This window comes from Gymnoscopelus braueri (genome assembly GCF_963280865.1).
Source record: "Gymnoscopelus braueri genome assembly, chromosome: 9".
Taxonomy (NCBI): domain Eukaryota; kingdom Metazoa; phylum Chordata; class Actinopteri; order Myctophiformes; family Myctophidae; genus Gymnoscopelus; species Gymnoscopelus braueri.
Genome location: NC_137610.1, coordinates 49,369,026 through 49,381,513, shown reverse-complemented (window position 1 = coordinate 49,381,513; position 12,488 = coordinate 49,369,026). Strand labels below are relative to the sequence as shown.

Below are 12,488 nucleotides of genomic sequence, written 5' to 3'. Positions count from 1 at the left end.
TGTGTTTGTGTGTAGACGCTCAACAAAGCCGGATGATGTTATTATTAATGTTATATAATGTTATATTAATGGTTATTCCCTTCCTCGTCACCAGGGCGCGATCCTCCAAGACATGTCGGCCAACACCAGCTACATGATCCAGGTGGTGGCTGTGTGTGCCAACGGTCTGTACGGACGCATAAGCGATCAAGTGGCGGTCGACATGCCCCTCCACGACCCTGGTAAGAGCGTCCGTGATGGCGGCCCTCCTTCCCGTCTCTACGGAGACCCAGCTTAGATGATGCATACTCCTCCTCCTCCTCCTCACAGGTTTCTCTTACTGAACTGCGTTCTTCGTATATATAAGGCTGACCCCTTGGTGAAACAGTTCCCCATGCGTAGGTCTAGTGGTAGGACATAAAAGCAAAAGCAGTAGAGTCACACGACACGCTTATAACACCAGTTAACAAAAGCTTCTGAAATATTTACGATATAGTATACTATAGCATGAGCAGCAGTGTTGCCAGATGTACGATAATTTTCGTATTTATACCATCATTTTACCCTCTGTACGATGTACGATCAATAATGCCAAAAATGCCCAAATGTACGAAAATTTCGCCATATCACAAAAAGGTGTGTGAATTTACTAAATTCCCTGGCTGCTGATTCGGTATCTGGTTTGGCATTGCAAAATAAGTCAGTAAATCAGTCGATCTGACCCGAGATCTGTACTTGGAGGCATTAAAAACACCGGTTGTGTCTTTCTAGTCCAGTTTTAGGCTTCCTGGCTTTTATTTGTGTAATGTCCGGGAAGTTGTCTGCTTCCACGCAGCGTATGTGAAGCGTTTTTTTATCTCGTAGGAGTCTCAAACAAGGTTGTTTCTTACAATGAATACGCATATTTTTGTGAAATTACTTATTTACACCTATGATATATACTTTTTGGCTGTGTACGTTAGTTTTCTTTTAAATACGATAATTTTAAGGCTCCGGTACGATAATTTAACATTCCCCATCTGGCAACACTGATGAGCAGAGTCACTGGCTGAAATCAGATGGTATGCTGCTATAACCTTATAAGGAAAAAGCTACATCTGAAAACAACATGTCTTAAATTAAATAGTTAACATAAGATTCTAATGAATGTTACCCTCATGTGGTTCATATTTTACGACATCATTTCCTTTTTTTAAATATATATATATATACAAATGTTTTCCAACCTCCAGCACTTTATTGAATCCTTTGAATGTTACAATGTTCTGAATTCAAACTCTGTGTGCCGTGTGTCCTCTTTGACCTTTTGACCTCCCGACCTTGCCCTTCTCCTCCCTCTTTTTTCTCTGGGATGTCCTGTGAGCATGTTGTCACACACACGGTGCGCTCCTTTTTTTCTCCAACGGTTTCTCACGGTTCTATGTGTTTCTCTGTTACTTCTATTCAAATGTGCTTCCCTCTATAGTTCTAAAGATGATGAAAAGAACATGTTTGGTTGTGGGGGTCATTGGGGACATTTCCTGTGTCCCACCATGTCACACAAAGAAAGACAAAAGCCTCTTTTTAAATGGCGTCCCTCCCTTCCACCTGTCACACAAAGTAAGAGAATGTTTGCATGCATGTGTGTGCAGCATCTTGTGAAACATGGGATTGGGAGAATGGGCTAAATGATGGCACCTTTGTATTTTCATGAACTGAAAAAGTTGATAATAAAGTAACAAGCCTTGCTTTAAAAAAACAAACAAATGCTCTGCATCATATTTCAGTGTCAGCTTGCATGGATGAGAGCGGTGTTTGTTGTGCACACGTTTGGGTAGTTTTTTTTTTGCATGACGTACTGTATGTATGACCTTAGTATGTTCCGTTATAGCAGACGTGTTGTGGATACTGTAGCATACTGCATACTGTAACATTAACCCCTTCAAGACCGGGAACGCATCGTTGTCATTTTAAGATTTCTTTGGCTATTCAAAAATAGCAGATATACAAGCTCATAGCTCTATGAGCTTGTAGATCTGCGATTTTTTTTTATCGTGAAAATGTGGGCAAATCTTTTAAAGTGAACATTTGTAACTCAAATCTTATTGCTTCTGGGGATTCTACAAATGTCTTATAAATCCTAACAGTTTTTTTTTAAACTTATGTTGCTGGTTCTTAAACTTTTTCATGTCAAGGACCTCCCAAAATGATATGTATTTGGCCGCGGACCCCCATTTGAAAATATGTTGTTCCAGGGACCCACAGAAGCAAAGATTTGAGTTAAATATGTATATATTCAAAGATTTGCACACATTTTCACGATTTTTCCCAAAAATAGCAGATCTACAAGCCCATAGTGCGGCACAAATCTAAAATGACAGAGATGCGTTCCCGGCTTGAATGCGTTAAGAGTCACTTGTCATCATTCATTGTGGGCCATTCATTCATGCATTCCTTCATTCACTCACTCACTCACTCATTCATTAAACTCACCACCTCATGCTTCATGAACCAGTGTGATCTGGTGTCCATGATGTGTGACTTAGCCTCAACCAGGTAAGAGCCACGCTACCATCTGTCCCCAAAATGCCTGAGTGTGTTGTGTGCAGTGTTGATTTCGTCGACTAAAACTATGACGAAAAATGTTGGTCGACTACCTTTTTTCACTGACGAAAACCAATTAAAAACTAAGCTATGATGACTAAAACTAAGACATCATAGTTGTTGACAATTATTGTCAACAAATAAAAACTAGACTATAATGTTAGTGAGGGACTAGTGGAGAAGAGATCCAGTAGAACTAAAAGACAAGTCATTTTATGTTTGGTTGCGCTCGGGTGTCACGCTCTGAAAATAGCATATCTACAAGCTCTCAACGCGTCGCGCTGCGACGCGCTGTGAGCTTGTAGATCGGCTATTTTCAGCATGCAATTTTCAGCATGCAATCAAGTGTAAAATCAGCCATTACGACGCCATCAAGGCACCGCCAAAATACATTTTAGTCGACAAACTAGACAAAAACTAAAACATTTCAGATGACTAAAATATGAATAAAACTAAATGGAATTTTATACAAAAGACTATGAAAGAAATAAAAATGTGTTGTCAAAATCAACACTGGTTGTGTGTGTGTGTGTGTGCGTGTACGTGTGTGTGTGTGTGTGTGTGTTATGGCTCTGCGTCTCCGCTTGAGTTTGGGGGTGGTTGCATGAGCTGCATGAGACCTAATGGCATTAACACGTTGCATGCATTCGTGTATGTTATCATCACTCAAAATCCAGTAAATAAACCGAAAAATCTTGCTTTTGATGGTGTGTGGGAAATCTTTCCTAATTTTTTTTCACTTTCTCAACCTGTCATTTCACCCCCTTCATATGAACAAAAGCAACATCATTCATAATTATGGTTTTCCATCACGTTCATCTGGTCACAGAATGGACTAGAGATGTGCACAGATAAGCTGACTGTGATCTGCACAGATTGTCAAATGCCCAGAAACACAGAAGTTGTACTTTAATTTATACATCATCCAGAAACACAGAATCGTGTATACTTAATTTAAACAATATCTTGGTGTTTGTCTCGACCTCTCCATTTTGTTTTTACCTCCATCCTTCAAATTGTGTTTTCCAAGTCAAATGTCTTAATTTTCTGTTGGAATGGTTATTTCTGTAACAATTATATAACTTGCCAAACTGTTGATGTCAGTGAATTGTAACTACTACTGATGGTGTATTATGAGTTTGACGAATTCCAATGGGTTCCAAACTTCATTACTTATTTCACAACATTTTAAAATGTTGCTTAAGCGTTCTATGTTGTGCATCTAATGTTCCAACCTGTGCTTGTTTCCAGAAAATGCTCTGGATCCAGATTCAAATGAATTTGACTCAGAAGTAAGTTACTTACTAAGCATGATACTGTACATTGTTTCCAGTTGTAATGAACCTGAGTGTTAGTTTGGTGTTTGTTTTTGTTGCAGTTAATAATAATTTACTTTGCCCTGCAGGATGACTATGGAACAGATCCATCATGGAATGAACCGGCCCAAACTGAGGATTATGATGACCAAGAGTGGACTTCACGCCCCCCAACGACCACAACTACCGGCCCACCAAGTCTGGCAACATGGCCTGGCATCAGATCCAGAACAGCAGGCTCACCAGTTAGAGCTCAGGCTCACACGACCTCTGAAGCCAGCGTGAAACATCACACTACCGCCAGAGCACCAGCAGGGGTCAGTGTCTCACCACCAGGAAGCAGAGCCAGGGAGCGCAGCAAGGGCTCAACCACCAGCACCACTTCAAGCACCGCTCCATTGCACAGCACCACCACCACTGAGGGTTTATTTAGTGGCAATGATCCTGCCGACAGCAGCACCTCAAGGACCAAGGATGTCCTCCTCACTGCAGCTGCCATTCACACCACATCAGTGATCACTCCCATAACACACACTTCCACAGTGCTCCCTCATGCTGGTGGTGACGTCAGCGGTACAACTTCGTCCATTCATACTAAGGCCAAGGGAGGATTGACGCGTCCCGTTACTGAAACCGACAACAAGAGAAGTGAGTCCACCGACGCAAAGCCTCTTCCAGAAAGAGGCACGGTGGAAACGATCCTCAGTCCTCCTAGCATGCCGGTGTTCTCGTCCACAACTACCTCTGCCCCGTTCGGCGGCATCCACTCGCAGACCACTCAGCCGGTGTTGAACGGTGAGAGCCCCTCTGTCCTCCCCTCCTCGTCCTCGTCCTCTGCCTCCCCCGTGTGTGACACTCCGGACCCTGACCCTGCCCACCTCCCCAGTGCCTCCGCCCCCAGTCCCTCCTCCGCCTGCCTGCATGCCCGCCCCTCCTCCTCCTCCTCGTCCACGCTGTTGTCCGCGATCTCCTCTGCGGGAGATCCACCGCATGCCGCCGCCGCCGCTACCCCGCTGCTGCCGGCGTTTGGCGACCGCCCCCCACCGCTCCTCCTGGCTGTCTCCCCCACCCCTACGTCCGCCCCCGCCTCTGGCACGTCGCCCACCCTGTCTCACCCCCACACCCCCCCCCGCTCCTCCTCACACCCTGTGCCCTCCGTGTCTGAGTGGGAGACGGCCCTGGTCTCTCACGGTGCTGGGTATAACGATGATAATAATGATGGTGATTTGTTGTCTGGGTCCTCCGGGTCCGGGGCGGCTTCGGGCGACTTCCCCACCGCGCTGTTCAGCGACACCCCCCGCCTCCGAGCCGCGCCGGACGCCGCGTCCTCCGCCGTACCGCCCGCCGAGTCCCCCTGGGACCCGTCGGAGCTCTCTAGATCGCCGTCCGCGGTCTCCCTGTCTGTCGGCTCGAGTCTTCAGCCGTCGGTTCTGCTCTCTAGCGACTTCACCTCTCTCTCTGGGTCGTCCACCCCGGGTCTGACCGACGCCGACGTCTCAGGTGGGTTTGAGGAGTCGACTTACGCCACCGGAAGCGCGATAGACTCCTTCGTCTCTGAAGTCAGTGGTGATGGGTTTCCGCTAGTCAGCAGCGTGGACACCTTGTGCGCCTGTTCTCTCGAACCCTCCTCGACGTCCTCCTCCTCGACCTGGTTGCATGCCTCTCACGTTCCCCTGATGCCCTCGTCAGCTCGGGGAACTTCTAGCTTAGAACCTTCGCCTAGCGTGGGCCTTCCTTCAGGCTCTGGTAGTAGTGGTGTAGATGACCTTCCTGTTGTTTCTCCACCTGTGGTTGGTGGCTCTGATGGCCTCTCTATACTAGATCGATCTCTGCTGTCCTATACCGCTTTTTCTCCATCCTCCTCATCCTCACATCCCCACTTTCCCCCGGCCCCCCATAGTGACCTGCCCGTTTCTGTTGCAGCAGCCCCCGTATCCGGCCTGGCGGCGGACCGCTGGCTCTCGTCGTCAGACCGGAGCCTTGTCCTCCAAACTTTGACCCCTTCCTCACCCACAGCCTCTCCCTTCACACCCGTCCCAGAAGAACAGGTGACAGGTGATCATAGCAGCAGTAGCAGCGCCTCTGGCTCGGCCCAGTTTGTAGAATCTCAGGAGGGTGTAGATCAGGAGTGGGACAGGGTTCAAAGCTCGGCCTCGGGGGAAAGCGCTCTCCCCGAATCGACGGGGGAAGCGCGTCCGACCGCTCCCCCCTCCTCTAAGGTCGCCACAACCCTGGATGAGTCCGACGCCGAGCGCTCCTCGGCTTTCTATTTCGAGAGCGAGAGCGGCAGCGCCTTCGCCACGGAGGAAACAGGAGGAGGTCCTCCATCGACAACGACCGCGTCCGCCGTGACCTCCACGACGCCCTGGTCACTGGCCGGCGAGGAGGAGAGCGGCTCAGGGCAGGGTGAGAGCCCGTACGACAATGAGACGTCGTCCGACTTCAGTATACCCGAGCGTGCGGAGAGAGAGTCTGAGGAGGAGCTGGTTGAAGGTAAAGAAAACGACCGTAACATGATGATGATGGGGCCCTACATGTATGATGTGCCCATAAAGCCACGTTGGTGGGGGAAAAACTGCATCACAACTCCAGGAATGAATCCATTGAACCACAATATCAGAGGTCCAAAAGACGACTAATCCACCATCTGTCTGTGAAAACAACTACATTTCATCCGTGTCTGTGTGGGCTTCTGTGTGTGTCTGAGGGGGCTTTGCTTGAGAGAAGAAGAAAATAATGCATGCGTCCAGAATCCATGCCATTAAATCATCCATAAAGTCAGCACTTCATTCTTTAGATGAATAGGCGAAGTAATAGTTCATAGATTCATTTATTTAATCATCACTTAATCCATTAAGACCGGGAACGCGTCTGTGTCATTTTAAGATTTCTTTGGCTATTCAAAAATAGCAGATCTACAAGCTCATAGCGTGGCACTCGGTGCCGCGCTATGAGCTTGTAGATCTGCTATTTTTGAAAAATCGGGTGCAAATCTTTGAATATATGTATATTTTTAAAGCGAACATTTGCAACTCAAATCTTTGCTACCGAGGATTCTACAAATGTCCTCTAAATTTTGTCAAGGGGACCGCCAGTTAAAAATGTTTGCTTAAAAAATATATGTGTATTCAAAGATTTGCAAAAATTTTCACTATTTTTTAATAGCCAAAGTATAAAATAATGGTTTAAGTGGTTACACAGATCCAGGTTTTAATGGGTTAAAGGGGCATGAAACCCTGAAGGCTGATTTTGTGTAGGTTTGTCCAGTTCAGGTTAAAAACTTAAGACCATGATGTAAGCAACACAGCTGCAGCTAAATCAATTGAATAAGGGTATTACTGTCACACATCTGCGTCACAAGTGTTCAATGCAAGCCATATATATAGGCTTCAGATGAGTCCATTTCCCATGTTTTCTTGTGGGTTGTCACAGCAGTGCCAGTTTTCTGCTTTGCAGTTTGTTTGACTTAATTACGTTGGAGGGGTTGGTTCACTGAAAGAAAACTAGAAGCAAAAAATGAGGGTCAACCACGGCACTTCTTTCCTAGTTCTTGGACTTAGACCGTTTTTTTTCGTCTACACCAAATCTCTTGTAGATCTATAGCCGATCGAGTGGTTGATAAACCAGAAAATACATTTTCAGGCGGTTTGCCAATTGCATCCAATCAGGAGAGAGTAGGCCTACCCATTTATCCGCTTCAATTTCATATAATGTTCCAGTTCCATCTCACTTTTCATTCACTTGGTTCAATGTTATTGAACAAACTGTCTATAGCAATGATTACTATCAGATATAGAGATATTTGACACTTATTTTAACAAAACATATCACAAGTTACACCACCTTCAATTTGCTGCTTACTAGCCTGCCATGTTTTTTAATTGCTGTAGTTTTTAACCTAAACTGGAAAACAAACTACAAAAGCAGCCTAGAGTTTCATCCCCCTTAACTTATCATGTCTTTGCTCCTCTGATTTGCAGCATTAAAGGAGTAGTTCACCCCAAAAAAAAGAAACATCTCCATGAATTCAAGGCTTCATGGGGTGTGTAATTGATAGAAAATAAGTCGTTTTTGGGGTGAACTACTCCTTTAAGACGCTTTGTCAATTGTACTCATCTGAAGCACTATGTGTCAAACATATTGAGGCTACCTAACCATGCAACATACTGAAAGTTGACTTATTTTGCTTACTCATAGGCTACCCAACTTTGTAATGAGGTTTTTTTTTCTTGATAACTAATGACTGAGCTGAATTATGAATGTATCACACAAAAAAACGTGTTCCAAGCCAGGATTTTAAACAAAAGATTTATACATTACAAGGCAACAGGCCTTCCTCACTCTGTTGCCCATAATCTTTGTGATCTTCCCCATGCAGTGACACCTTAGACCCCCAGAGGGCAGTATATCTTTCCTCCAGCTTGAACTCTGTGACATATTCCCTGATGTGTCTATGGATGACTTAGAACCTCTCATGGTGTACTGTATACAATGTCTGCTGTTGTCTTTCAGTCCTCTGAAACATTCTGTATACTTAGTGTTCTCGCTCAGGGAATGGACAATAACTAGCATTGGGAGCGGAAAGCAAACTAGCATCTAAAGTGCCATTATGGCGTCTGCCCTTCATTCTCATTTGAGTCTACTTGAATTGCTTTAAACAGCTTTCATTTTTGCACCAAGTAACCTTCCACATTTTTGGAGAGTTCACGTCCTTCTCCCACTGTTTATCTGCCATTATCATTGCCTGTACGTGTCGAGATGCAGTCACAGATGGTTTTGGATGAAATGGCTAAAATTATGGATTGAGCATACAGTAGAAAGAGCACACACAAGGTATACAAGTACTAGTCAACGGGCACGACCCAGCCTTTCAGAATCAAGCTCTTGATTGTGCACAGAAAAGGCAAAGTTTCGACAAACAAGCTTCCTCAGTCAAGGCTAATCCATACTTACTGTAGTGTACTGGAGTGGCGTTTGCTTTTTCTCTCGTTGGTTTGCGAACAGCAATCAATGTGAAGATTCAGAGCAGTTCATCGAGGTTGTGTTCAGTTCATAATGAAAGCATGCTTCTTTGCTTTACCTTTTGCTCTTTGCTGCTCGTGCTCCGTGCTGACTTGTGCATAGTTTCCAGCTCTTCGAGTTTCTCTGTGCAATTGCCCTTGAGTGCTTTTTGGCATTTTGTCTGTTGTTTGTGTCAAAGTAGGAAGGTGAATTGGAAGGTGCGTTCTGTGTCTCCAGTCTATATTAACCCATTTAGACCGGGAACGCATCTGTCATTTTAGATTTCTTTGGCTATAAAAAAATAGCAGATATACAAGCTTGTAGCACGGCACCGAGTGCCGCGCTACGAGCTTGTAGATCTTCTATTTTTTTTTTTTACATTTCGTGAAAATGTGTGCAAATCTTTGAATATATATATATTATAAAATTTTTAAGCACATTTATTTTACTCAAATGTTGCTCTGGAACAACATATTTTGAGATGGGGTCCACGGTCAAATACATTTCATTTTGGGGGCCCTTGACAGGAACAAGTTTGAGAACCACTGATTATAGTAACATATGTTTTTTTCAAAAAAACTGTTTGGATTTAGAAGATATTTGTAGAATCCCCAGAAGCAAAGATTTGAGTTACAAATGTTCTCTTTAAAAATATATATATATTGAAAAATGTGCACACATTTTCAAATTTTCCAAAAATAGCAGATCTACAAGCAGATCTACAGATGTAGATCTGCTTGTAGATCTGCTATTTTTGAATAGCCAAAGAAATTAAAAAAATGACACAGATGCGTTCCCGGTCTTAATGGATTAATGTGAGGTATCTTTGGGCACGATAATAATCCACACATCATGATAAACTTTGTCTAACTTGGCCCTTTCTTCCCATATCCAGAGGCCAGTAACAGCAGCCACGAGTCCAGGGTGGGCATGGTCTGGGAGAGAGAGAAGAAGGCCGTGGTGCCCCTGGCGGTGGTCTCTACCCTCACGTTCCTGGGCCTGGTGGTGTTGGTTGGCATCCTCATCTACTGGAGGTGAGATCCCTGCTCTGTGGTGGTGAACAGGTTCACAGAAACGTTGGTTTTAACATCCAACAGAGTGTGGGAATGTTGAGCGGGCTCTACCCTGCATAGCCCAGCGGCGCCAGTATTAACCCTTTAAGACCTGAGGCAATTCTTTAAAAGAAATCTAAATCCTAACAGTTTTTTGAAAAAAATTAAAAATATGTTTTTTCACGATTTTTCAAAAATAGCAGATCTACAAGCTCATAGCGCGGCACTCGGTGCCGCACTATGAGCTTGTATATCTGCTATTTTTGAATAGCCTAAAGAAATCTAAAAGTGACACAGATGCGTTCCAGGTATTAATGGGTTAATTTCGTCGACTAAAACTATGACGAAAAATGTTCGTCGACTACCTTTTTTTCACTGACGAAAACAAAATAAATAACGAAATAAAAACTAAGCTATGATGACTAAAACTAGACTAAATATATTGACAGTTTCTTCAACAAATTAAAAACTAGACACATTTTTTTGTGAGGGACAAGTGGTGATGAGATCCAGTAGAACTAAAGTCCTTTTATGTTTGGTTGCGCTCGGGTGTTGTGCTCTGAAAATAGCAGATCTACAATCTCACAACGCGTCACGCTACACCAAGTGTAAAATCAGCCGTTACGGCGCCATCAAGGCACCGCCAAAATACATTTTAGTAGACTAAATCAACTGTAGATTTTGTCGACTATAATCTTATGATAGCCGACTAAAACTAGACAAAAACTAAAACATTTCAGATGACACTGCGTAGCACCTATACTTTTTGATATGCACTTAATTAATGTATGTGCACAACAAGGCAACCTAGAGGTGTGCCTAGTTAAAGGGCAACTTCGCCGATTTTCACAGCTAGAGTAAAAGACAGACAGACAGACAGACAGACAGACAGACTACAATAGTTTCCCATTGCTTCACCACTCAGCTAAGAACCCATTTTACCATATATGAACAGTTCCCCAATGTGTATTTCAGTATGTTTTATTACATGGTAAGGTACCACGGTAGATTATTGATTCAGAGTCTTATCAGAGGTTCAGTGATGGGCAGGTGAACAGTAGTTTTCTTTCTGTAGAAGTAGGAGACAGGTTTTATTGTCTCCTTCTTTCTGTGTACGCTGCTTTTGTGCATGCGGGCGTGTGCATTTACACACATTCTGTGACAAAACTATTATTCGTTTGCTGATGTATTGTGCCTGCCTGTGTCTGTTGTCGGAGTTTCTTTTTGGAAACGGTTCTTTCTTTCAGGAACTGCTTTTTGTGCTGTTAGTCTGTAACGCTCATATTTGACAGGGACCTTTCCATTTCACACACTTGACCTTGGGGATGTTTGTTAGTGACTTCCAAAAGGACACATTGGTTTTCTGACAAACAATAGTCTCTGGATAGTGGAAAAGTTTAGTCTATTGAGAGAAAAAAAAAGCACAAGTTGCCTTTTTATTTATTTTTTATAAAGAATATTTTCCCTATGATTGAAAAAGTAATCAAATTGCACATTCTGTGAAATAATCAACTTCACAAATGCAATCAAGGACATATTCTGTCACATGGAATATAAACACATTTTTCAGACTGTACGTGCATTTATCATCCACCGGGTGGAGACATGACACACTTGTTCTTGTTTTCAGCGAACGGCTGTTATTGTATTTATTTTGAAGATTGAACTGCTGCTAAGATTGTAATAATCTTTGACGCGGAAGGATTACGTCTTTAGTGAACAATATAACTTTTGGGGCTGGGGGCCAGTGTGACAGGCAGGCTTTGAATGAATTAACCCCTGTGCTGAGAGGGGGTGTTGGGGTTTTTGGGGAGATTGAAAAGAGACATCCGCTTGATGCGCCCGCTTATGAGGGAATCCTGTCAGTGTCTTTAAGTGTCTCGTAAGATGAACGGCAGGAGGCCGAGTGTCTCTACTAATCCTGTGGATGTCGAGTCCTTTTACTTCCCTCCACTGTGTCACAGTGCTCATTTGACCACCACCTCACAGCTGTGCATTTGGGGTCAGCTAGAGGGTGTGAGGGGGGAGGGGTGTTGTTTGCGCTATCTAGTTGGAATCTATCAACAAGATGTACAGTAATTGTATATCTGAAGTTAAAGTTAAATCATTTAAGATTAAGATAATTTAAGACATGTAGTGTCTAGACAAATGTAGTGATATAGAACACTGTCACTGTTGGTCAGAAACCTCTTATCTCAATATTCAATACTCAATATTATTTTTTTTTCGCGCCACGTTTCGAGCTTGTAGATCTGCTACTTTTGCTACTTTTAAATTTGAATCCTGAAAAGTAACAGTTTTGGACATATAGAGGTTTCCACCCGACAGAGACCATATAGTAGTTATGTGTTTTATATAAACACATGACAATGGGTTGTTGTTTTTGTTATACAGAGAGAAATGTTCAGTTCTGATAAAAGCTTTTTGTTAATTATCCACTTAAGCTTAAGATGAACTCTATTAAGCTCTATATATTGTCATATTACGAATAGCGTAAATAATTGATCTAAAAGAGTGCGTGTTGCAAAGTGACATGTTCTGTGCTTGTAGATCTGCT

General features: G+C 43.5%; 2 protein-coding genes across 5 annotated transcripts in view; both read left to right on the top strand.

The window, feature by feature from the left end:
* The window catches only part of ptprz1a (protein tyrosine phosphatase receptor type Z1a), a 111,029-nt gene that overhangs the window by 84,522 nt on the left and 14,019 nt on the right, over nt 1-12,488 (top strand). For 2 of the 4 annotated variants that reach the window (XR_013933789.1, XM_080438410.1), the window contains exons 10-14: nt 95-221; nt 3,814-3,854; nt 3,968-4,673; nt 5,802-6,371; nt 9,775-9,913. Coding sequence is in view for 3 of the 4 variants with exons in the window: in XM_080438410.1 (XP_080294536.1) it covers nt 95-221; nt 3,814-3,854; nt 3,968-4,673; nt 5,802-6,371; nt 9,775-9,913 (1,583 nt within the window). In the remaining variant the exon portion in view is untranslated. The remainder of the gene's footprint in view (nt 1-94; nt 222-3,813; nt 3,855-3,967; nt 4,674-5,801; nt 6,372-9,774; nt 9,914-12,488) is intronic. The other 2 variants (XM_080438411.1, XM_080438412.1) reach the window with 2 other exon arrangements.
* LOC308091596 (uncharacterized protein) lies at nt 4,679-5,797 on the top strand (the record flags this gene model as incomplete). The annotated part of the gene is made up of 1 exon (XM_080437258.1): nt 4,679-5,797. A coding segment is annotated over one exon (1,119 nt), but the record flags the coding sequence as incomplete, so codon positions are not given.